Raw genomic sequence first — 24,957 nt, forward strand, 5'->3', positions numbered from 1 at the left:
ATACTTCCCTTTCCTTCCTGGCAATGTCCAGTTTCTCCTTTTCTTGTTATTCTCAGTGCTCCCCACACGCTAGTCACTCTAAGATGATGTGGTGTCGGGGTCTCCCTACCACCTGAGGTGAATTTCAAAATGTTTTCGGGACTCTGTTTCCAGATCACAAATGCTCTTCTTTCCTGAAGGGTTTCCTGGAATTGAAAGCCTTTTCAATTACTAGTCATCCTGGGTGCTCACTGACTGCAAGACTGAAGAAAATCATGTCAAAAAGAATCCCGAGGCAAACGAGGTAAACTGTCCAGAGCAAGCGCAAACCCGTAGTGGTAATTATACCCCTATTGCGGGAGGAGCTGCTGACTCTAAACCAACTTCGGGAGCTTCCCTAGGGGTAATTAAAGACCCACCAGGGCAATGCCACTGGGCGTGTCCCTTTGGGTTCTGGAAAGTTTCAGTAAGTCATGGGGCTGGTCCAGTGACACTGTATTCATCATGCTGGACTCTGCACTTTCGTGCTCAAATTGACTGTAGGGTGTCCAGATCCAAACAATTTCCCACTGACAGGACTGGATGAAAGAGAAATCAGGTATCTCCCAAGAAGAATGCAGGGGAGTTTAGAGGCACTTAGAACCTAAGACCACCTTGTGGTCCCCATATCCTTCATACTGAAGAGTTTGAATAAAAACACCACTCAAGTTGGAAGAGTGTAAAAATTCTGCTCTCACTTCTATTTCCCACCTGAGCCAATATGCATGGCATTCACATGCGCCTTCTTTGAAAGACCCACCGTTTCTTTGTCTTTCCAAGTTTGCCTTGACCCTCCTCTTTTTGCCTCAAGCCCATCCATAGTTGATTCCCATTCTTGGGCCAATTTTATGCCATTTTGCATGCTCTCCTTCCAGTCACAGGACTTCCCTGTTTCCATCTTAAAAGCTGTGCATGTAGCTGAAATTCAGCCCCTGTTCTGCTCAGCAATGTGCTGTGGCATGGGGCTGCATCCACCCAGAGGCGACTCACGCGGTGAGACTGTCCCCTCGCCAAGCCAGGGCCCCGGGCCTGCAGTCATCTGCAAAAGGGGGTGCTTTTTTCTAACTTGCATGAAGGTACTAGATGGACTAGAAGTGATCCTATCAATCTGGTTGGAATTTAGTATACTGAGTTGAGGGGAGGATTAGTGGGAATGAAGTGGGTCCCCATGGTGGATGCCTTGATTAACACTCTGGGGATTAATACTGAGGAGTGTCATCATTGATGCTGAGCTGGGGAATATCGATCAGCTCCAGGTCTGGTCAGATTGAAGAAAGCAGAGAGTCAGAAGGCTATTGCAGTGGCTCTTGACTTGGTATGAAAACCTGGCTGCCCTCTTTCTTCTGCTGTCTTTGCTCCTGCTGGCCTTCTGGACAAAGTTTCACCCATTACAGACTTTGTAGTGTCTCCGGTTTACTTCCTCTCTGTCCCCAGTCCTACAACTGCAGGGTCCTATGGATGCCCACTGTGGATAAAGTGAAGGTTCCTGGGGCCAGGATGCTCACCTGGCCCTGGTTGGCTAGCTCATTACACATGTGGGGGGAATGCGTTGTTATTGCCTCTATGTAAAGCATGGAGTTCTGTCATGGACCTTGTCTCTGGAGGTAAGACCACTGGCTCGGATGGTGCTGTGGGAAAACACGTGTAATACCAGAGTCGGGCTCAGCTATGCTGGCTCGTTCCGGGAGAGACTCACAGATTCTCCTGCTTCCTTTGTGCAGGAGATGCTAAGTCCTGCTTTGCCTGGAATAGTCCTGGTTTGTTTACACATGTTGCCCTAGTTATACCCGCTTCAGAAATATATAAGTGGTGCTCCATTCACTCTGAAAAGTTTTCCAATGTGACAGAAGAATAATTATAGTTCAACCCTAACCGAGAGGCCTTGGGTCTTTGAGTGGGTTGCAGGCTGAAGCACCTGCACTAAGTACTTTTTTTCTCATTCTCTGCAGAGTTCACAGAATTTAGTTGAGAGAGTAATATGCGGAGACTCTTCAGGCAGAAACTTAACAGGGCTGTCTCAAAGGTGAGGTAAGTAATGGATGCGAAAGTGCTCTGAAATCTGTAGGTCATTTTCCAAAATTATTCCTAGTGATGTCATGGATCCTGGAAGACCTCCTCTGCCTGGGTCTGTTGCTGTTCATTTTTTTAATTAAAGCAGCATTTCCCAAATGCATGTAACCATTAGATTTATCTGGAGCAATTGTTACAAATGCAGGTTCCTGGGCTGTAACCCAGACTCACTGAATCTGATCTCTGGGGGGAAACCTGGGATTCTGTATTTTTAACAAACTTTTGAAGACGTTTTTATGATCAAGCAAGTGAGAGAGTGTGGGATTAGTGTATTTCCAGTTTTAAAGTTCCTGGTAAATTAAGCGCATGAGAAGTGAAAGCATCCTGGTGGTGAAGGTCAGAATAGATTCACCTTTGTTAGCTACTTTGATGGTGTAGTAGGATGTTCCTCAAATTTTACTGTACAAAAGGATTACTCCTTGATTTTGTTAAAAATGCAGGTTCCAGTAACTTTTCTTACCCTTATCTGGCCTTGAGATTCCGAGTCCTTTGATTTGGGGGATAAATCTGGATATCTGTATTTTAAAAAATCGTAACAGTTGATTCTGATGTAAGTGGTTCTCTGGCCTTATTCTGAAAAGCATTAGCTTATTGTCAATGTATTTCTCAGCTCACAGTTCCCAGAGGAGCCTTGGAGGTGTGGGACTCGGGCTCCACATGTTCTAACAGAGCTGAAGGGAGAGGTGTGTGCTGGTGCCCGCCTTGCCGGGACACAGAGCACGGCTCGGTGAGGTCCTGAGGCACGCGGCGTCCTCTGGGACGAGAGCCTGTGAATTTTAGAACTGAGAGAGGGAAACACTTCAAGGAAATGTGGATGGAAAGCAGTGCCCAGGTAATTAAGGATTGGCTGAAATGTTTTCTCCCCTGCCCTTCATTTGCAGAAGAACATGTGAAATTGGCTATGAAGCAACAAGAACATGCAGAGAACACAGTGGAGAGGGTAAAAGATAAAGAACGTCCTGTTGGAGAGGCAGTGGAAGCCAGGATGAGGGATGTGCAGAAGCACAAACCCAAAGAGAAACTCTTTCCAGATTCACCACTTTTCAAGCAGTTGGGGGAGGATCTTTCTGAGGCTCAGCAGAAAAAGGCCCAGGACCTCTTCCAGAAGTCCAGAAGTTGGGTTACAACTGTTACCTTGGTAACCAGTTGCCCCTCAGTCGTGTCATCCCAGACACGTGGGATGCCAGGTAGGATGGACTAAGGTTGGGCTTCCTGGGAACCTCATTTTAGACTGGTGAGGAGCTTTGGGAGCAGGTGAAAGTCAAGTTGTAAAGAGGGTTGGAGGAGTGAGAAATTGGCAGGAAGGGGGTCAGAACATAGAAAGTTCTCGCTGGCAGTCTGAGCAGGGTTCTAGTTTTTAATCCATTTTATAATGGTTGCTCGGAGGAGATAACTGACAGATGTACTGATTCATGGCCCCTTGGTGGTGGACAGAGATGGAGAGAAACGCAGATCCTTGCTAATTCTGATGATGGGTCTGACTCATAACTTTACAGATGAAGAAACAAAAGCTGAGAAAGAGAAACCAGTTACTTAAGTCACACGGTAGCTGCTCTTCTTTCTCCCCTGGGGCCCCCTCAGTCTCTGCTTGGATTCCTCTCTGTTTTCACCCTGGTTTAAAGACACTCCTCTCTCTGCCTCACCTGCACTTTTTCATAAGTTTTAAAAATAACAGTTTTGTTGGGATATAATTCACCTGCTATACAATTTGTCCATTTAACGTGTACAATGTAATAGTTTTTAACGTAACTGGAGCTGTGCACCATCACAATAATCAATTTGAAAACATGTCTATTAAAGATGAGAAAAAAGGGGAGGAGATATGGATTGATAGGGTTTGTTATGTTTATCTTATTTACCATGTCTGAGTCTCTGTGTTTAGTCCTGTGGGTTGAATTTACCATTTTAAATTACTATATGTTATAGGCCCAACAATGCAATTATATACATTAAAAAATACAATTGCTTGTAAAATTAGGAGAAGAAATAAGCAATAATACTGTCTTAAGTTTATGCAGTTCCTTTACTGGTGCTCTGTGTGTGTGTGTGTGTGTGTGTGTGTGTGTGTGTGTGTGTGTGTGTGTGTATTTGAATTATTGTCTGGGATCGCTTGCTTTCAGCTCAAAGAATTTAATATTTCTTATAAGGTTGGTCTGCTACTAACGAATTCTCTTAATATTTATTTGCCAGTATCTTTATTTCACCTTTGCATTTTAAAGATACACGATGAAAGATGCTTGCTTGATAGCTTTTTTTCTTTCTCTTGACACTTTCAATATGTCATCCCACTGTCTTCTGGCTCTATTTTTTCTGATGAGATGTCAACTGTTAACATTACAGGGGTTTCCTTGTATGTAGCGAGTCGTTTTTCTCTTACTTCTTTTAAGATGCTCACTGCGTCACTGGCTTTCACCACTTGGACTATGACGTGTCTGGGTGTACATTGCCTTATTTATCCTACTTGGAATTTGTTGAGTTTCATGGATGTTCTTAGAAGTTTTTGAGTATGAATACTTTGGGGGTTATGAAATATAAGTTGCAGCCTCTGAGTGCTACCAGAATTATCAGACATCAAATGAAGAAGGAATTGTGGCCAGAATTTTTTTCCTTAATTTTTCCTTCCATTTATACTTTTCACCAACAGAACAAAGGAATCAAAATTCAAAAACCGACCATAATCCATGTAATGCATGGAGCTGCCCAGTGTGTGCTGTGGATGATGGATTGGTACCCCCCATAAAAAGATGATTCTCCAGTCTCCTCTGATTCTCTCGGTCAGAAGGTAGTGGGTGTAGCCACAGATGGAGGTCCAAGAAGCTGCTTCCACACTAAACCCACTCGTTTCAGCATATAGATTTGCCCCGAAGGCATTTTAAGACAAATATTTTACCGAATAGTTTAAGCAAGGGAGGTAACAAAGTTTCATCTTTCCTGTCAATCCCAGATGATCGATCGGTAGTGGTTACTCGGAGTATTGTGGGGGCACCTTTGGGTCCATGTGCTCAGAGGCAGGAGTTCCACAGTTGGTTAGTGATGCCTGGCATCAGGCAAGGGGCAAGTGGTGACACACACGTCAGCATTTGCCACTTGTGAACCAGGAGACAAATAGGTCCTCATACATTTTCTCTTGGGTTGATTGCATAATTTAGGTTTTTAGGTATGAGGATAATATGCTGGGATCAGTTGGTAATTGAAACTGCCTGTACTTATGTAATTTTGGAGCATTCAGGCTTTATTCCGTAGGGATTAACTCATGAAACTGCTTTTCAATTTTTATTCCACAGGGATTAAGTCATGAAACTGCCATTTAGTTTTATCCAGGGTAATACTTGGATTACTGTGGATAAAAAAATATGTATGAATAGTTTCCTTCTATACTTGAACAACATCTGAGTCACATCTGATACTTAGAAACCAAATGAGTACCCTTCCTCCTTGCTGTCCATAAAAAATCCACGTGGCTCAGACATACTTGGATTTCAGAGCTAAAGCCTTCTGGAAACCATTACACTTTCAGAATTGTAGGAAGATCACTCCCTTGACTCTCTTTGAGAGAAATAATTTGGTGAATCAGAGATAAGATAATGAAAGAATAGACCTTCTATGGCACTTAGTCCAGCCTCCTACTAAACAAGATGCCCAAGGGGTTGTGGTTACTGCTTCCTCAGCTTTCTGGATAGCTGCTGGATGCCAGAAGGTGCCAGCCCTGACACTTCTCATGACGTCATGCCCTCTCTTTATGGTTCCGAGACCAGAAAATGGCTACTCAGGAGAAAATGGCTACTGTGGAACTGGAGAATCAGTCAGTTTACTGAGTTCAGGTAGAGATTAAATACCAATAAACAATTAAACCCAGGAAAAGGCATAGCTTTTACAGTGAATCTCAATTAGGGAGTCCACCAAAATGCAGTGGCCAGGACCAGCCACAAAATTTGCAGGCCTTGTGCAAAATGAAAATGTGTGATCCTTGGTTAAAAAATTACTAAGAATTCCAAGATGGTGATGGCAAAATATTAAGCCAAGTTAACTCACTAAGTGTGGCGACCCGTGTGACTGCAGAGGTAGGTCACACAACCAAGAAGCTGGCCTGGCTGCTGCCATATTTGCCTTAGGAAATCCTAATGTAAGAATGTATTTTGCAATTACTTATATCCTGTTTTCATGTGTACATATCAGCTTATTTGTTCTACACAGCAGTTGTTTCAGGCAAAGTTGTGATAAGCATAAAGTTCACCCCTCTAGCTCTAACACCTAGAACTTACCTAATCTATTTCTCCCATCATGCTCTCCTGTTGCTAGGGACAAGGGGGCGCGGGGCTATAGCTTGGAAGGAGTCACTGCAGATCTGTTCCTCTAGCTGTCATTTGACCAATAAATATTTTTCAGTGTCTTCTGCTGTACGTTCAGTATGGTAGCCACTAGTCTCATATGGCTATTTAAATTTAAATTAATTAAAATTGAATTAAATTACAAAGGTAGTTTTCTGGTTACATAGGCACATTATAAGTGTTCAGTAGCCACATGTGGTTAGTGACTATCATAATGGACAGCACAGACATAGGACATTTCCATCACTGCAGAAAATTCTACTGGACAGAGCTGTTCTACACATTCCAGGTCAGGTGCTAAGAAATAAGGGCGTTCTTTTTGGAACTGCAGGAACCACATTTCTTGTGTCTCTTGATGTAAGGTGGGAAAGAGAATGTGGGGCAATGGATGAGAAGTGTTGTGAAAGTGTTTAGAATATAACCAAAAAATATTCAAAATGATGCATGGGAGATGGGTGGAGAACAGAAAATCTGAAGGTAGTTTATCAGATTGTGTGGATTAGAGAGAAGAGAAGCTGAGCAGAGTTTTCATTTAACATGGTTACTGATTCTTACTTTCAATTAAAGCATATTTATTATATAAACAGTCTGTACTAGACATTAGGAACTGCCACTGAGTTTGAAATTTAAAGTTCCTCTCCCAGGCTCCTCTGCTTCTGCTTTAAATATTGATGATTCTCACACTTTAGCTCAAGGCTCCTTTCTGCATGTAACTTGGATGATTTTATCCAACTCTTATGAATTCCACCACCATTTAGATGGTGATGACTTCCAAATTCACGTCTCCAATCCTGATTGCTCAGCTGTGGCCCCAGGACCACATACACAATGACCTGCTTAGAGAATTCCATGGTGTGAGTCAGAAGCACTTTGGACTCAGCATGGCCAAATCTAAATGTTTCAATTTCTTTCCCCTCTCTCACTGTTCCTAGCTCAGTGAATGGTGTCATTGTCCAAGTAATAATCATAACATCAGGAGCAAAAATAATTACCAAAATAGTAATAACAGCAGTTAACATTTATTGAGCACTTCATTTTGTATTTCACACTCGTAATAATACTATTGGGACATAATAGCTCTTGGCTTCCTAAGTGTTAAGAGCACTAGAAGCATTTTTTGTTCTAGTATTTGTCTTGGACCCTGTCTCTGATACAGGGCTCCTAAAACCCTTGTAAATTCCTAAATGATAAGGGCACTAGGTGCATCTTTTGTTATATTGAGGTGACTCTGGGTGGGCTTCTGGATGGTTCCTGGATGGTTTCTGGCCACCAGAAGGACTCAGCCATGATTAGAAGCTTGGAATTTTCAGCTCCATTTTCCAGAGAGGGGAGAGAGCTGAAAATGGAATTAATATTTGCTCATGCCTATATAAGGAAGCCTCCATAAAATCCCATATTATGGTGTTTGGTGAGCTCCCAGGTTGGTAAACATATCCATGCTGGAAGGGGTGACATACCCCAACTCCACAGGGATAGAAACTCCTGTACTAGGGATCCTCCCAGACCTCACCCTGTATATTCTTCATCTTCGTCCTTTATCATATCCTTTAATAAACCAGTAAGCATCGGTGTTTCCTTGAGTTCTGCAAGCCACCGTAGCAAATTAATTGAGCCCATGGAGGTGTCATGGGCACCTCCAGCTTGTACGAAGTCTGACAGAAGCTATGGGTGCCTTGGGGGCCTACTACATGAGGGCCGACCACATCCGAAGAGGGATGGGGGCAGTCCTCTGGGACTAAGCACTTAACGTGTGGAATCGGACATTATTTAAAATCAGAATTGGGTTGAATCATGGGACACCAAAGTGATGTCACAGAGAATTTCTTGGTGTTGGAAAAACTCCCACACATTTGGTGACTGGAAGTGTCAGAGCTGAAGCATTCTGTGTGGTAATAATGTGAGTAATAAAGGAGACATACATAGACAGCAAGGAACTGGGTTTTTCCTTACATAGGTGGAAAACTGGGAAAGTCTTTTCTTATACAACTATGACGTGAATATTATTTTTATTAGTACTACTACCATTTTAAAGGTCAGGTAAAGGAGGCACACAAAGGGTAGGTAGCTTTCCCAAGGCAATCCAGACGAAAGGTGACAGAGCTGTGACACTAGTACCGGTCTCTCTGGAGGCTTTGCTCTGCTTCGTCGTGCCCGCTCTTACAGCATTGGCACCACCCGGGAGCCGGTTAGAAAGGCAGAATTGCAGACCCCACCCAGACCTGCTGAACCACAGTCGGGCTTTTAACAAGATTCCCAGGTGATTTGCATGCACCTTAGAGCCTGAAAAGCATTGCAATACAGTATCCTGCCTGCACGTCCCCTACCCACCACATTCACGTGACTAGGAAGTCCAATTGAGACCACTTCTCTTTCACCCCCTTCTTTCTTCAGGGTGTGCCTTAGCTGAGGTCTTCAGACCTGCCCACCAGTATTATGGGGGCTGCAGGTGGCTGATCCCTTTTTATCTGTTCTTATAGCAGCCAGAATAATCTTTAAAAAATGTTCATTTGATCATGCTATCCTTTGCTTAAAATCCTTCAGTATCTCCAGGTTAAAATCCATTCTAATTAGCCTTCCTTGTTTGGTCATGAGGATCTCCCCAGCCCTGTCTCTGGCCACTGCTGTGCAGGGTATTTCTTCACAGCATGTGTCCATTTGAATAGTTTTAGTAACTCTGACTCTGGCCAGAGGAGGTGTTATCAGCAGAGAAAGTGGTTGCAGTAAGACAAATGTTTGGTTTGTCAGAGAGACTGAAATTCTGGACTTTTTTTATATTGGCAAAAGCTTTCAGTTTTTAAAAAATGTGTCAACTGAGTCTTGCTGCCAGAATGGGAGGATGGTGAGTGCAGCATTTCCTCTCTCTAACGAAGTAATGATTTGATTAGAGAAAATTATAAAAAAGAACCATTTAAAGCTTTTAGAGGGGAAATACATGAAATAAAAATAGAAAAAAAATATCTTCAAGGGAAGATTGTTCTGGAAAGATCAACAAAATTGACAAAAATTTAGTTAGACTGACCAAGAAAAATATAGAAAAGATGAAAATCAGGGTTGAAAGAGAGATATCACTACTGACCCTACAGAAATCAGGGAGTATTAGGGAATACTATAAACAAGCGTATCCCAACAAACTGGATAACTCAGACGAAATGAACTAATTCTTAGAAACACACAAACTTCCAAAACTGGCTAAAGAAGAAATAGAAAATCTAAGTAGACCTGTAACAAGAGATTAAATTAGTAACTAAAAACACACTCACAAAGAAAAGGTCAGGTCCAGCTAGCTTCACTGGTGAATTCTACTGAAGTTTAATTAAGAAGTGGCTTCAGCTCTTCTTAAACTCTTCCTAACAATGTAAGTGGAGGGAACACTCACCAACTCATTATATGAGAGCAGTATTACCCTGATGCCAAAGCTGGATAAATGCATCACAAGAAAAAAAAACAGCAGAGCAACTTCCCTCATGGACATAGATGTGAAAATCCTCAACAAGATTCTAGCAAACTGAACCTAACAGCATCAAAATAGACTTATACACCAGGAATAAGTGGGATTTAAGCCAGAAATATAGTTCAAACTCTGAAAAATGAGTCACTGTAATATATCATCTTAATGGAATAAAGGACAAAAAGCACACTACCGTCTCAATAGACACAGAGAAAACCATTTGATAACATCCAACACCCTTTCATAATAAAGACACTCAATGAGAGAGGAATGTATGAGAACTTCCTCAACATAATAAGGACATCTATGAAATGCCCATAGATAACATCATTCCTAATGTCGAAAGACAGAAATCTTTCCCCATGTGATCTGAAACAAGTATGTCTGATCTCACTGTTCACATTCAATATTTTACTGAAAATTTCTAGCCAGAGAAGAAAAAGAAATAAAAGACATCCAGTTTGGAATGGAAGAAGTAAAACTCACTACCCACAGATGACATAAATTTATAAAAAGATCCATAAAAATTAATTAAAACTAATAAATGAATACAGGAAGTTGCAGGATATACAATCAATACACAAAATCCAATTATGTTTCTATAGATTTGCAATAAACAATTCAAATAATAGCATCAGAAAATATTTGGGAGTGCATTTAACAAATAAGTGCAAGTTTGTAAATGGAGAACTATAAAACATGGGTTAAGAAATTAAAGATTCAAATAAATGGAAAACATCTGATATTCATGGTTAGAAGATTTAATTTTGTTAAAATGGTAATAGCTTCCACGTTGATCTACAATTCCTATTAAAATACCAGCTGAATTTTGGGTAAAAATTGGCAAGATGATCCCAAAATTCAATGGAAATGCAAGTTATTGCAAATAGCTAAAACATCTTAAAAAAGAATAAAGTTACAGGACTCACATTTTCCTGATTTCAGAACTTACTACGAAGTTACAGTAATCAAGACAAGATGCTACTGGCTGAGGATAGACATATAGATCATATCCTTTAATCTCCTTTCTAATAAACTGGTAACTTAGTAAGTAACTGGTTTTCTGAGTTCTGGAGTTGCTCTAGCAAATAAATTTAATCTAAGAACGGGGCATGGGAACTTCCAATTTATAGCCAGTGTGTACAAAGGACAGGTAACACAGGTATTGTAACTGGCCTCTGGAATGGTGGTGGTGGGATATTCTTGTGGGCCTGAACCTTTAACTTGTGGAATCTGATGTTAGCTTCAGGTAGATAGCATCAGAACTGAGTTAAACTGAAGGACACCCAACTGGTGTCACAGAATTGTCTGCTGTGGGAAAATGCCCACACATCTGGCTGCCAAAGTTTTCATTGTGAGCAGTGGGTACTGTAGTAGAAAAAAAGAGACACACAGGAGAGTTTTTCTTCTTTACAGGTGCCAAGACAATCCAGAACAGTCTCTTCTACAAACAGTCCGGACGACTGGTCATTTGTGTGAAAAAAGATGAGATTGTATCCCTATATCACACCATACATATTAATTCAAAGAGGTCATAAATATGAGTGTAATGATAAAACTATAAAAATCTGAGAAGAAAACATAAGAGTAAATTTTGGAAATCATGTGTTTGGAAGTGGTTTTTGTTTTTTTATTTTTTTTATTTTTTTATTTATATTTTTTTATTGAAGAATAGTTGATATACCGTATTATATTGGTTTCAATTATACAACATAGTGATTCAATCCTATTCAATCCCATTATTAAATCCTCACCCCAACTAGTGTAGTTACTAAATGTCAACATAGAAAGGTGTTACAGAACTATTGACTATATTCTCTATGCTGTACTTTTATTTCTATGACTAATTGATATTATGATTGAGACTTTGTGCCTCAGTCTCCTCCACCTATTTCACCCACCCACCTCAACCCCTACCCCATGGTAACCACCATGGAAATGGCTTTTAGATATGATACCAAAAGCATAAGGGATAAAAGAGAAATGAAAAAGTTGGACTTCATCCAAACTTAAAAAAAAAATTGCTGCAAATAATATCATCAGGAAGTGAAGACAACTTACAGGGTGGGGTAAAATATTTGTAAGACATATATACAATAAGGTAGTTGAATCTAGAACACATAAAGAACTTTAACAATTCAATAATAAATAGATAACCGAATTAAAAATTAACAAAGGACTCAGACATTGCTGCAAAGAAGATAAGCAAATGGCCAACAAATGAGTGAAGAGGTGCTCAACATCGTTAGTTATTAGGGAAATGGAAAGCAAAATCGCAATGAGGTAAAACCCATGGGATGGCTATCATCAAAACAACAGATAATGACAAGTGTTGTCCAGATTGTGGAGAAATCGGAACCTCCTTCATTGCTGGTGGTAATGTAAAATGTTGCAGCCACTTTGGAAGACAGTATGGTAGTTCATCAAATTGCTGAACATGAGTTTCTCATATGACTTAGCAATTACACTCTTAGGTGTGTATATAAGTGAAATGAAAACAAATGCCAACACAGAAACTTGTTCAAGAGTGTTCATACAGGTATTAACAATAGCCAAAAAAAAGAGAGATCCTAAATGTCCAATGATTGATGAGTGGATAAACAGGCAGTATATCCATATAATGGAATATTATTCAACAATAAAAAAGGATGAAGTGCTGATATGTGCTATAACATTGATGAACCTTGGAAACATTATGCCAAGTGAAAGAAGACAATCACAAAAGACCACATATTGCATGCTTCCATTTATCTGAAAAGTCTGGAATAAGCAATTCTGCAGAGATAGAAAGTAGATTATTGGTTTCTTATGGCTGGGGGGATGGGGCTGGAATAGGTTGGGGAAGAATGGAGAGCGACTGGTAATGGGTTTCTTTCAAGTGTGATGAAAATCTGAAATTAGTGGTGATGGTTGCTCAACTCTGTGAATATAAAAAATATTGTTCACTTTTAAATGGGTGAATTTTATCCTAGGTAAAATATATCTCAATAAAGATATATAAAGATGTTAAAAATAAGAGTAAGCTAGTGCCTAGTGTATGGTAAGCATTTAATAAATGTAAACTGTGACATTAAAAAATGTGTCGGGCACCATTCTTTGGACAGTTTGCCACCTCTCTACGGTGGTGATGTAGAAGGTTGTGTCAAAAAACGACTGAAGGTCTGAGAACATGGGGAAGGGTGGCGGCAGTGATAGAAAGAATGTGTCTGAAAAGAAGCTAATTTAGGGGTGGGGGAGGAACAGGAGATCCTTTTAGGCCATGTTGGATGTTCAAATGGAAATGTCCACTGCAGGTTAATCAAAAAGAAATGGATTTTATTCCCATAGCAGGAGAATTTTGGGAAAAACATACAAAATGTTCTTGCTACTGTGATAAGCAACTGAGCATTTCCTTTCCTAATGAGTTTGGGGGGCATCGGTGAGTTGATTTATACATAATAACACCATATGTAGTGAAGGGGTAGATTGGTTAGTAGTTTTAAAAGGTAATACATTTATGAAGAGTGGTCTTTTATTGGTGTCTTGGGAAGAAATATTCTTTGCAACTCCCATCCCTCAGTGTCATTCTCACACTCATGAATGAAGCTCTGTGTGTAATGCAGGTGGGCCATCACCAGTATCATCAACCCGACCCCCTCTCGGGTGTGAAGGAGATCATCTTGGTGGACGATTTCAGCTCAGATGGTGAGCAGCTTGACTAAGGAATAATGGTAAAAATGACCATTTACCGGCTGTGCTATGCTGGGAAGGGGTTTTAACTTTCAGCTTAGCACACTGTGCTTCTCAGGTAGGGCAAAGAAAGGGACCACTTACTGAGGGCCTGTTGATGAGCACATTTGTGCTGGGCACACTGGTCTTCACAAAGTCAAGACTGGGTCACCATCTCAATCACACAGATGAGTAATTAGTAAACTAGACCCGGAAAGATCACCTGGTGGTGGAGCTGAGTCAGGTCAGGACTGCGTGACTCTAAAGCCACCTGTGCCCTTTTCCAGGCACCATGAAGGAGGCCTGAGGGGGTGAGGTGGGGTCCAAAGGAGACCTTCAGATGCCACGAAGGGATTTGGAATCATTCTCTGCAAGGACAGCACCGAGGAATGAGGGCTTTGGATGCTGAGGCTCCTCAGAGGACCAGTGACTCTTGCTCACGGTCTGCCCCCTCCCCTAAAGAAAAACAACGAGCTTGGAGTATTCACAGAGGGATCCACCCCTGACTTTGGCAAATACTTTGTGACTTTGAATAAGTCAGTCACTTTGCCTTATGTATTTATTTGTAAAATGAAGAGATAATCTTTTGGTAATTCCTAAGGGTTTTCCAGCCCTGAAATTACATGATACAAAGAGAGCTGTGTTCTTTGGAAAATGTGGAGAATCAGAGGGCAAAGAAACATGAAACAGAGAGAATCAAGAGATAATGTAAATTAAGGTAGAATACTGAGGGTTCTGTTCAAAATGCCTTGGGGCTGGCATATTGATAAACCAATTCTAAAGCTGCTCTTGACATGGGTCAGCCAGCTCTCCTGAAAGCTGCAGAGATTCTCTGGACTGTGGAGAGTTCCACTCACCACCCAGCACAGCCTAAGTGATGAAGGTGCTCTGTGTCAGGTCAAGGTGCTTGGCACAGTTCTGTCTGCTTGCTTGAGCTGCTCACTCTCATATCCAGCCTGGGTTTGTTATACATTATTCAAGGGCAGAGCCCATCTTGGCTCTAATTCAGGAAGACAGCACTGTGATTGTGTCTTCTGTGTTTGATAACGTTCGTTTTGACACCTTTGAACTGTAAAAGTACACATTGGCAGCTGATGGTTTTGACTGGAGACTATGGGGCTGCTACGACCTACAGCCAGAGGCCTGGCTGGATCTGCATGATGTCACCACCCCACAGAAGTAAGTCTGAATGGGCTCGGGAACTTGGTTGGCGCATGATGAGTCATGAATGGATGGGGTGGGTGTAGTTTATCTTTGGTGGTAGTACTGGGAGTTGGCTGGGGGCGTGGAGGAGAGAGGGTGAAGGTCAGGGCATAGAAAAGCTGGTCCCACATAAGCTATCACAGACTCTTTGTATTGTTTAGGGGCTTTTGCACAAAACAAAGCAAAGCACTTGATGTTTTAGGAGACATTTGGGTCGTTTTAAGCATTTATCAGGCTATGAAATAGGGATATCAAGGTGAGAAGGATGTAACTTTGGTGTAATTTGAGCAGGGTCATGACAGCACAGTGGGGAGGAGGGCTGCGTGCACTTAGCCCAGCCTGAGCCTCTAGGATAAGAGGAGGCTTGGGGAGAGCTTTGAGGGCCAGACCACCTTTGGGCTCCTTGCCCCTCACCCCCATCCCGACCAGTCGCTCACAGAGGAGGCAGTGACTCTCCTGCTGTGAGCGCTCCAGGAGTCCTTCCAACCTGAGCATCCTGGCTGCCAACAGGCTCTTCGTGGGGGAGACTGGGTCTCTGGATGGTGGGATACTCATCTATGGAGGAGAGAATGTGGAACTCAGCCTGACTGTGGGTACAGTCTCACTCTTATTATAGGGCAAAGCAGAAGTGGAAATAATCAGAGTAGGATCTCTGGAATCCTGGAACAAGGCTGAATGTCTTTGGCTCGAGAGGTGGGCAAATCCTCCTGTTGCCAGGTCAGTAGGGACAGGCCACAGGGCTCTGCAGTGGAATAGGTCCATGCAATCTGTAAGGCATGGGAAGGGGTTCTGAGGCTGAGCAATGGTGTTCCTGTTTCCCTTAAGGACTCCAGGCATTTTCCAGTCATCTCTTGGAATAAACCAAATTTGGGGCAGACAGCTTTCTACAAAACCAGTCAAAGGGAAACTGGAGAAGGCAGAGGACCAGGAGACACAGGAGTGTGGGCAGCAAACTTGCTCCTGATTGGACGGCTGGAGCAGCTGGCATGTGACATAAGTCTGTGGTAAGATGTAGTCTAGTCAAGGACTAATAGCCAATGATGGCTTGTATCTTGTATATCAGTGAAAACCTCTAACCAGTTCTAGTTCAGACCCACTTCCTGTGTGTCTGGAACAACACTGGTTTCACATTTCAACAATGATGTGTCTTCTTCAGCTTCTCATGTCTTCTCAGGTCAGATGAAAAATCTGAAATTTTGTGCTCTGTAAGGGAATTCAGGGTGCAAACTAGGACAATTGGGGAAATTCCAAGTGCAGGTTCATATTATATTAGTGTATCCATTAGCTATTGCTACAGAAATGCTTTGTAATAAACCACCCCAAACTCAGTGACTTAAAAAAATAATGATTTATTCTCATAGATCTTTAGGCCCAGCCAGCTCTGTTCCACACACGTTCGTTCTGAGACCCAGGTTGATGGGACAGCAGCTACCTTCCTAAACTCTCCTGATGTTGCAAGAGAGGGCAAGTGGAACCACATGATGCCTCTTAAGGCCCAGGTTTGGAACTAGCACATTATTTCTTCTGCCCTGTTCACCTGTCAAAGTAAGTCTCATGGTCCAGCCCAAAGTCAGGGACTGGTGGGGTATCTTCTGCCTACAGCAAAGCCATGAAGAGAGGTATGAAGAATTGGGGCCAATAAATTCAACCCATCACAATCAATTAGGGACAGCTTCATGCAAAAAATATCCCTTCCATAGTTTCCATTTTGCCTCTTGAAGTATAATCTACAGGCCTTGTTTTTGCTCCTTGGTTTTGTGGTTATTCTTGTTAATTTATCCTTCTTGGATCTTCCATTCTAAGGCTGAACTCTTAAATGAGGCAGTATAAGGTAGCAAAAATTACACAGTATTGCAGACAGACAGACTTACGTCCAAAGCCTACCCTGACACCTGAAGTTTGTGTTATCTTGGGCAAATACAAGCATTCTAAACTGGACCTGGCTCTATCAAGTGCCTAGTGTGGTAAGTGACACATGGCTTACACTCCCTAAAGGGTTAATGATAAAAATAACAATAATAATGATTTTAGGTTGGTATTGTAGAAAATGCAAGACCTAGGCTCTAGTCCTGGCTCTGCTAACTCACTGTGCACTGAGCTTGTATAAAATAGCTTTTATCCCCCCTTCTCTGCTCTGGAATTCTGTGCCTGAGACCAGATGATCTCTGGTCCATTATAGTGTCTGGAAGAAAAAGACAATTTTCTGTCTAAAGTTAATTCAGATACACCCCTCAATTTCTTTCCAATCGAAACTAATTATCCTATAGCCACATATTGCACCCAATTAGTACTTTATGTTAATAGGTTAACAAATAAACTTTGAGTCCCTGTCTGGTTTATATTTTAAGCCACAATCATACTCTCTGGCAGAGAAGACTAATTTTTTTGCATGGAGGTCTTGATCAGTTTTCCTATTTGTAAAATGAGAAGTATCCTGTTTCACATCATGAGAATAATGGTGCAGTTAAAATGTAGTATATCATTTCAGATTATTTATAAAGATAATTATAAGAACCCTTGTTAGGATTCTGTGACAGAGGCAAAAATAGCAGAGGCTTAAACAAGATAGAAATTAATTTCTCTTTCCCACAACAGTTTGAACATCAGCAGTTCAGGACTGAGATGGCAGCTCCACGGCGATGTGGGCAAAGGATCTTCCAGCTTGTGGCTCTGCCGTGCTCAGCACTGCGCCTGTGGCCTGGTCAGTAGGAAGAGAAAAGGGGGAAAGACAGAGCTTGTTCCTTCTTTTTAAGGGTATTACCTGGAAGTGTGTATGTAATTTCCCCTAAATTCCACGGGCCGCTATGGGTCACCTGACCACACCTATATGCAAAGGAGCCTGGGAAGTGGAGATTCAGCCGGTTGGTTACAGTTATTCCTTCTGTAACTAAGGATGTCCAGGTGAATCGATACTGAGAGTACAATAGTCTCCAGCACGAAAATGTAAATGCAGAAATAATTTAAAGCATGGTACTTAGCAAAGTACCCTAGTTACAGTGTGCCTGGGGTTTTCTTACTTAGCAGAACTTTCCATGAATTTGGTAGGAACCCTGACCCCCCACCTTAGAACCCCAAGCCCTTCTTATAATTCCTGAGCTCCTTTTCTCTGCTCTCCCCTCTGTCCCCCTCTCGGTTTCCATTCCCCTACTCCACATGTAGAACTTTGCCATTTGACTTTCCACAAGAAATCCTCTTTCTTTTAACATTTTGTGTTTTTTAATAGACTTTGCTTGAAATGTAAGGTAGGGTGTGTTGGGAAAGGATCATCCTTTTCCTTTGCTTGGATAAAACAGTTCTCCCCAAGAAAGGGGAACCCTCCTACACTGCTGGTGGGCTTGTAAATTAGTTCAACCATTGTGGAAAGCAGTATGGAGGTTCCTCAAAAAACTCAAAATAGAAATACCATTTGACCCAGGAATTCCACTCCTAGGAATTTACCCTAAGAATGCAGGAGCCCAGTTTGAAAAAGACATATGCACCCCTATGTTTATCGCAGCACTATTTATAATAGCCAAGAAATGGAAGCAACCTAAGTGTCCATCAGTAGATGAATGGATAAAGAAGTGGTGGTACATATACACAGTGGAATATTATTCAGCCGTAAGAAGAAAACAAATCCTACCATTTGCAACAACATGGATGGAGCTAGAGGGTATTATGCTCAGTGAAATAAGCCAGAGGGGGAAAGACAAGTATCAAATGATTTCACTCATCTGTGGAGTATAAGAACAAAGCAAAAACTGAAGGAACAAAACAGCAGCAGATTCACAGAACCCAAGAATGGACTAACAGTTACCAAGGGGAAAGGGACTGGGGAGGGTGGGTGCGAAGGGAGGGATAAGGGGGAAAATGGGGCATTATGATTAGCACACATAATGTAGTGGGGGGGACACGGGAAAGGCAGTATATACAGAGAAGACAAGTAATGATTCTATAGCATCTTACTATGCTGACGGACAGTGACTGTAATGGGGTATGTGGGGGGGACTTGATAATGGGGGGAGTCTAATAACCATAATGTTGTTCAAGTAATTGTATATTAATGATATCAAAATTGAAAACATTAAAAAAACAAACAAAAAACCCAGTTCTCCCCAGATCCAGGTCCCTTGGTTTCTGTGTGTGGTTATTTGCCTTTTAAAACCTCTAAGCACATGTTAGATCTGTCTTTCTCAAATAACAAATCTTGGAGAACATCAGCGAGGCGTGGAGTGTTTTGTTCTGATGTCTGGGAGCCATGGCTGTGCTGGTGCATGTGGAGGCTTATAAATGGAGGTGGAGAATTTGGGCTGATGGGTGAGAAAGGAGAGCCAGCATCTGCTAAGCACCTTGTGTATTCTGGGACTGTGCCAGAGCTCAACACGTGGGCGTGGACTGTCGGAATTCCAAATCCAGCTGTTTTTCACTAGCTGGTAAACATGGGCAAGTTATTTAAATGGATATGATAATAATAACAACATGGCAAGGGTTAAATTCATGCAAAATATTAGGATAGTAGGTAGCACAAAGTAAGTGATGTTGTAAGCAGAAGCTTCATGTCTGTGTGTGTGTCAGGGAGAGAGAGGGGTGAGAAAGAGAGAGTGAGAATGGGGGGGTGTTTGGCTCATGGGAATAAACAGTAAAATTGGAAGACTTTTGGTCGAGGATAATAGTTAACATTACTTCATAAATGGCAACTCTGATTTTTATCTCTTTACTCAACTTTAATGTTTCTTGTGCCAACAGTTAATTTTTCTCACTAAATTCCTGTGGTTTGGAAACCTCTATCAACTAGGAAAACTGAAGTAAAGTTACATTTGGATTTTTAAATCTTTGGCTGTAGGAAATAAAATTCAAAAACAAAGTTTAGTTTTAACAGCCCAAAGGGTGGGTGTGCCGTTTTGTGGATGAGCCAGATGAGAATCAGCCTCTTACTGCCAGGCATGTAGTGGTCAAGTCAGGATTTGAACACAGGTCAGTCTGACTCCAAAGCCTGGCTTTGTGTTACTGCTATTGTGAGTTGTGGGAGTGGTGAGGGAGGGGAAATCTTTGGGTTCAGAGTGGAGAAAGGGACATAAAAATCTGAAAGTCAAATAGGAAGACTGAGCCCTCAGGTGGTTCACTGGACTAGCAGGTCTTAAATTGCTTACCCTTGTCTTGGACTCCCATAGGCGTGGATGCAGAAGATCATTCACCACTTCCAGATGAACTGGGGACATTATATAAATCTAGTGTCATTAGATAGTTCTGTGATCTATAGGGATGAAGACCACATTTTTAAGGCAAATATTAGAATGTGTGGTCTGACAAGTATATTTGTACCCATCAGGATGGCATGGAAGATTATTTAGGATTAGGTCATAAATCATAGTATCTCTTGGTCATGGATCACCTCTATTCATTACCGATTGCCATGTAACAATATTATAACAAGCTTAGTAGCTTAAAGCAAGATGTGTTTTATTGTCTCACAGTTTCTGTGGGTCAGGAGTCCATGCTTGGCTTGGCAGGATCCTCTGCAAGACTGCAGTCAAGGTTTTGGCTAGGGCTGGGTCCTCGTCTAGGATTGGCTGGGGAAGCATCGGCCTCCAGGCTCATCTGATCGTCGGCAGCACTCAGTTCCTGGAGGCCTTCCATTCCGAGGAAGCGTGCGCTTTTTTCCCAGCTCTCTGTTGGGAGCTGCCCTTCATTTTTTGGCCCTCTCCACAGGGGGGCTTGCAACATGGTATCTTGTTTCTGCAAAGGCAGCAAGAGAGCATGCTTCCTGGCAAGAAGGACAACTGCAATCTTACGTCACACACAGGTGACCATGTATATCCTGTTACCTTTGTCGTATTTTGTGGTTAAAAGGAGATTACAAACCCACATCAAAGGGAGGGGATTAGGGAAGCGTGCAAGACCAGGAGGCAGGGATCGCGGGGGCCACCTGCGGGTCTGTCCACCATGTCGCCTTACATCTGGCATGCAGGGTGGAGAAGGGTTGTGGGAAACTAAGTCCAGGGAGATTGGCTCATGGCAGGGTGCCTCTTAGGACTTTGCCACTTTCCTTGGGGATAAAGGAGCCTGGGGCAGTCCTTCCTTAGGTCCATTCAGGAGGACTTCCTGAAGGAGGTAGGATTTCTGAAGCTGTCTGAAAGACAGGAGAGGTGCAGGTTGGAAGACTTCTAAGGAAGGTTGTTACAGAGAAGCAGGTGGGGAGTAGAGGTGGGAGTTGGGGGAATGAATTTACATTCTTTAAAAAATGGTTCCAAGATGTGGCATCTGCTAGTCAACAAGCTGGGTCACTTATTGGCCATGGGCCCCAGCCTGCCCAGGTGATTCTTTTTCCCCTTCTCTTCAGGTGTGGCAGTGTGGAGAGAAAATCGAGATCTTGCCCTGCTCCCGGGTTGCTCATCTAGAGAGACACCACAAGCTCTATGCCCTAGATCTGAGTTCTGCCTTGAAGCTCAGTGCTCTGCGCGTGGCTGAAGTCTGGATGGATGAATGCAAACACACGGTCTACTTGGCCTGGAACATACCTCTCCAGGTTTGTCGTGGAACCAAACAGAAGCAAGGAAGAACAAAGGAGGAGGAGATGGTGGGAATGGTAGAAAAGGGAAAGGATGGAGCAAAAGTGCCATCCCGCCCTAAAGAATTAGGGTGAGCTCCTAATTAGGGTGTGATGATAATGACATCAACAATTATGTAGAGTTCTATGCTCTGTGCATTCACTAATCATTCCAACATATGTATGGGGGTAGGTTTGTTTATTATTCTAAGTTTACAGATAAGGAATCTGAAGCCCAGAGAACTGAAAGGACTATGTTCCAGGTAACCAGATAGTAAGCAGAGGAGATACGATTCAAACCAAGGATCTTCATGTACCACTGTCATCAGGGATTCTCCATGGGGCAGGTCAGACATCAGGAGCTCACTGTTAAGAGGCCACACCATGGGAGACAGGATGGATGAGGGTGGGAGGAGGGACTGTAATCCTGTTGGATGCACGTGAATAAGGATGCCTTTCTCGGTAGAGGCCGCCCGCCCGTCTGCCCAGCCAGCTGAGCCTGGTGTGATATGCTGTCTTCTGTTTCCAAGCTGTGGCTCTGGGCTAAAGCATTCTCTCACTTTGATTCCTGACAGATATCACTTCTAGCAAATCTCTAAGCTCCAAATCTTGCTGCCAGAATGTTCTTCTGAAAGCCTGTCCTGGCCGTCAAGGGGTATTATGTGCCTTATTGATGTAACTATTACCTCAAGCAGGAGCAGTCTGTGTCAGCTTGCTAATGACAAGAAAAAATCTGAGTGACTCAGTCCTTGCAAGAATCTTTGAAAGCAGCATTTCCTAGGGTTCAGGCTTTTCCTGGAAAACTGTAAATTAAAAATTATCAGGATTACCTTACAGGCTACTAGGAAAATACTCTGTTCTCTCATGCGTCATCCAGACCCTTTGGTGGTGTCAAGGACATTGTGAGGCCCAGGAACACTCCATGTTTTATTTACAGAACTCTGGCATCAATTTGGTAGACATTTCTTCCAGAAAGGCACTCTGGGAGAAACTGAAATGTAGAAGTTTTGACTGGTATCTGAAAAATGTTTATCTGGTCCTGAAGCCAATCCACAGCACTGTGGGCTATGGGAGAGTACCTGTTATGAAATTGTATTTGAGATTTTAAATGTTCAACTGTGAAAGACCAGGAGACCAGAATCACATGACTGCCGAGAAAACGGTTTCCCAAACCCCTCCTGCCCCATTCCCTTCCTGGCCCCGCTGCTTCCTTGGCGTTGTGCCATGGGACCCTCCGGGCTCCTTTCCTCTCTTGCTTGCCAGCCCCATCTCTTTTCCTTCTCTCTGCCTCTGCTCCCTTACTTTGCAAACCGCAGCCCTTGCTCCGACCTCCTCAGTTTCTCAGCCAGCCTGGGTGTTTGCCTCGTCCCCCCGAATGCAGACATAGGCACCGCTTCTCTATTTGTGCTGATATGGTCGGGTGTCTAGTGAGGCCCTGCATGTGTCTAGTGCCTAGAAAATAGCTGCTAGGACCCCAAACTGCTGCCCACTTTGGCTGGTCATTTCTGATTCCCTTGGAATGCCAGAGAAAATGTATACTGGGGAGGTCTGAGGGTCCTCTTTCTCTGCCTCTTTCCAACAGTGTGTTATGTGCTTTGCTTCTTCAGATGAAAAATTCCCTGGATGAAAGTGTCTGCCTGGACCAGGGACTTCCTTCAGGCAACACCTCCAGGATGTGTTACTGTCACAGCCACAGTCTGCAGACTTCTCTGTCCCGACAGGGCGAGTCTGCTGTGCCTCAGCCCCTGGCAGCCTTTGCCAGATTTGGGCTCAGTGTTAGATGACGGGGAGGCAGATGCTGAGCATGCTGGGTAATGGGAAGGGCAGAACCAAATCTGTACTTGTAACTAGGAACTGCCAAGTTCATTCAAAAAGTCATGGCAAGCCAGTCCCATTTCAGGTGCAGGGAGGATGGTCAGAAAGGCTATGCTGTCCCATTCCTTCTCTGTCTGTTCCATCCTCCCATGGTTCCTTGAATGCCCTGGAAGGAGGACAGGTGGCGTTACCTGTGGTTTCTGTAGTGAAGGTAACAGGCAGCTATAGCAGGGAGAGGCTCAGTGGAAGTCTTCCATGGGACAGAAGAAATCTGGCATCAGGTGGAAAGTGCAGCTAGAGGACATTTTTTTTCCCTGAGAATATTCACATTTATCATGTTACTTTGCATGTCACCCTTACGGGAACTTTTTGGACGTCTGCAGGATACATAGTGTTTCCACCTGACAAATGAAAAAACTGAGACACAAAGACAACTTAATTGGCCAAGCTCACTGAGCAAGGCAGAGTCAAACTGAGAATCTGAAAGGCTTCCTGACAAGAAGCCCATGGCTGGGGCTTACAAAGACAGCTTCTGAAGTTCAGTGCTTTTTTTTTTTTTTTAAAGATAAGCTCCCTCATCCATGCAAGCCGTGGCTGCTCTGGAGACCTCGCATGGAAGGAAGCAGGTAGTGTCCCCTCCTCATGGCTGGCCTTCCTCCTAGAATCAACTCGGGGTTGGGGAGAGAGAAGCAGAGGTGAATCCATCTTGCTCAGGAAAGTTCAGTGCTCCCGTAGTGAATGAGCATCTATCTAAGGGACCCAAGAGCACCTTCATGCCCTCCATAGGGTCAAGGGCATCCCCGAACTATATGCATGGCAGATCCCTTTGCTCTCTTGTAGGATGTCTGCTACCACCTAACTGGGGATTCTAGGAGGGGCCATGACTGCAGGGACACGTGCTGATGATCGCTGCCTGACAGACCCCGGCAGTGGGGAGCAGCCCACTCTAGAGTCGTGTCCCAAGGCAGCCAAAACTGGATTGCACATGTACTGGGATTGTAAACCACGAGCGAGTCACCTGTTTTTTAAAAGATAGGCATATTCAAATATCTGAGAGGTTCAGATTAGATTCAGTGGTATTTTAGAAAGAATAATTTTGTGGCAGTGTGTAGGGAAAAGACCGCAAACCGGGAACCGGGCATGGAACCCTGAGTCAGTTGACTAAGGTGGGGTGGCTCAAGGAAGAAATACTGAATATGGAATAGCTTAACAGTTAAGAATTTGGGTTCAAATCTGAATTCGGTCACTTGGCAAGTTCCATACCCTCTCTGAGACTCAGCTTCCTCACATCTAAGACGGGGATAATATCTACTCTAGGAGCCTGTTGGGAGGATTACTACATGAGATTATGTGTGAAAAGCATTTAGTGTAGTTGCTGGCACATAGAAATGTTCAATGAATATTAGTCATTGCTATTAGTTTTATTATGAATGATGATCAGAGAGTCTGGATCATGGAAAGGAATTTAACAGGGGCTAATGTAAAAGTTTAACTTTAATTTCAACATCAATTGACCAAGAGCAAGGTGGAGGGAATCTGGCAGAATTCATGTGGCAATGACATGAGGGATTTGGCTGACCACTGTCTACATGTGAATTTACTGTGTGATGGGTGCATCCTTAGGCCCCACTGGCAGGGATGTGATGTCATTCACGAGGGAGGTGATGCCTTGTCTGATCCTATCTCTGAGCATGTTGGTACTGTGTTAGGTTCAGGAACCACATTTTAAGAGACATGGATAAACCTAACTCAGGAATTCCTAACTTAATGCTAATAAACCTTCTGAGAATCTGCTGCTAGTTATGGACTCTGTCTAGGAAACATATATGTACACCTATGTG

General features: G+C 42.9%; 1 protein-coding gene across 1 annotated transcript in view; it reads left to right on the forward strand.

The window, feature by feature from the left end:
- Positions 1-1,603: 1,603 nt before the first annotated feature.
- The window catches only part of GALNT8 (polypeptide N-acetylgalactosaminyltransferase 8), a 29,464-nt gene continuing 6,110 nt past the window's right edge, over positions 1,604-24,957 (forward strand). Inside the window, 13 exon segments of the mRNA XM_057491277.1 lie at positions 1,604-1,622; positions 2,970-3,190; positions 3,193-3,275; positions 13,367-13,466; positions 13,468-13,504; positions 13,507-13,548; positions 14,559-14,751; positions 15,250-15,364; positions 21,095-21,280; positions 22,239-22,376; positions 22,909-23,005; positions 23,958-23,979; positions 23,981-24,125. Of these exon segments, the coding sequence (XP_057347260.1) occupies positions 1,604-1,622; positions 2,970-3,190; positions 3,193-3,275; positions 13,367-13,466; positions 13,468-13,504; positions 13,507-13,548; positions 14,559-14,751; positions 15,250-15,364; positions 21,095-21,280; positions 22,239-22,376; positions 22,909-23,005; positions 23,958-23,979; positions 23,981-24,125 (1,398 nt within the window).

This window comes from Manis pentadactyla, chromosome 14, assembly GCF_030020395.1.
Source record: "Manis pentadactyla isolate mManPen7 chromosome 14, mManPen7.hap1, whole genome shotgun sequence".
Lineage (NCBI taxonomy): Eukaryota > Metazoa > Chordata > Mammalia > Pholidota > Manidae > Manis > Manis pentadactyla.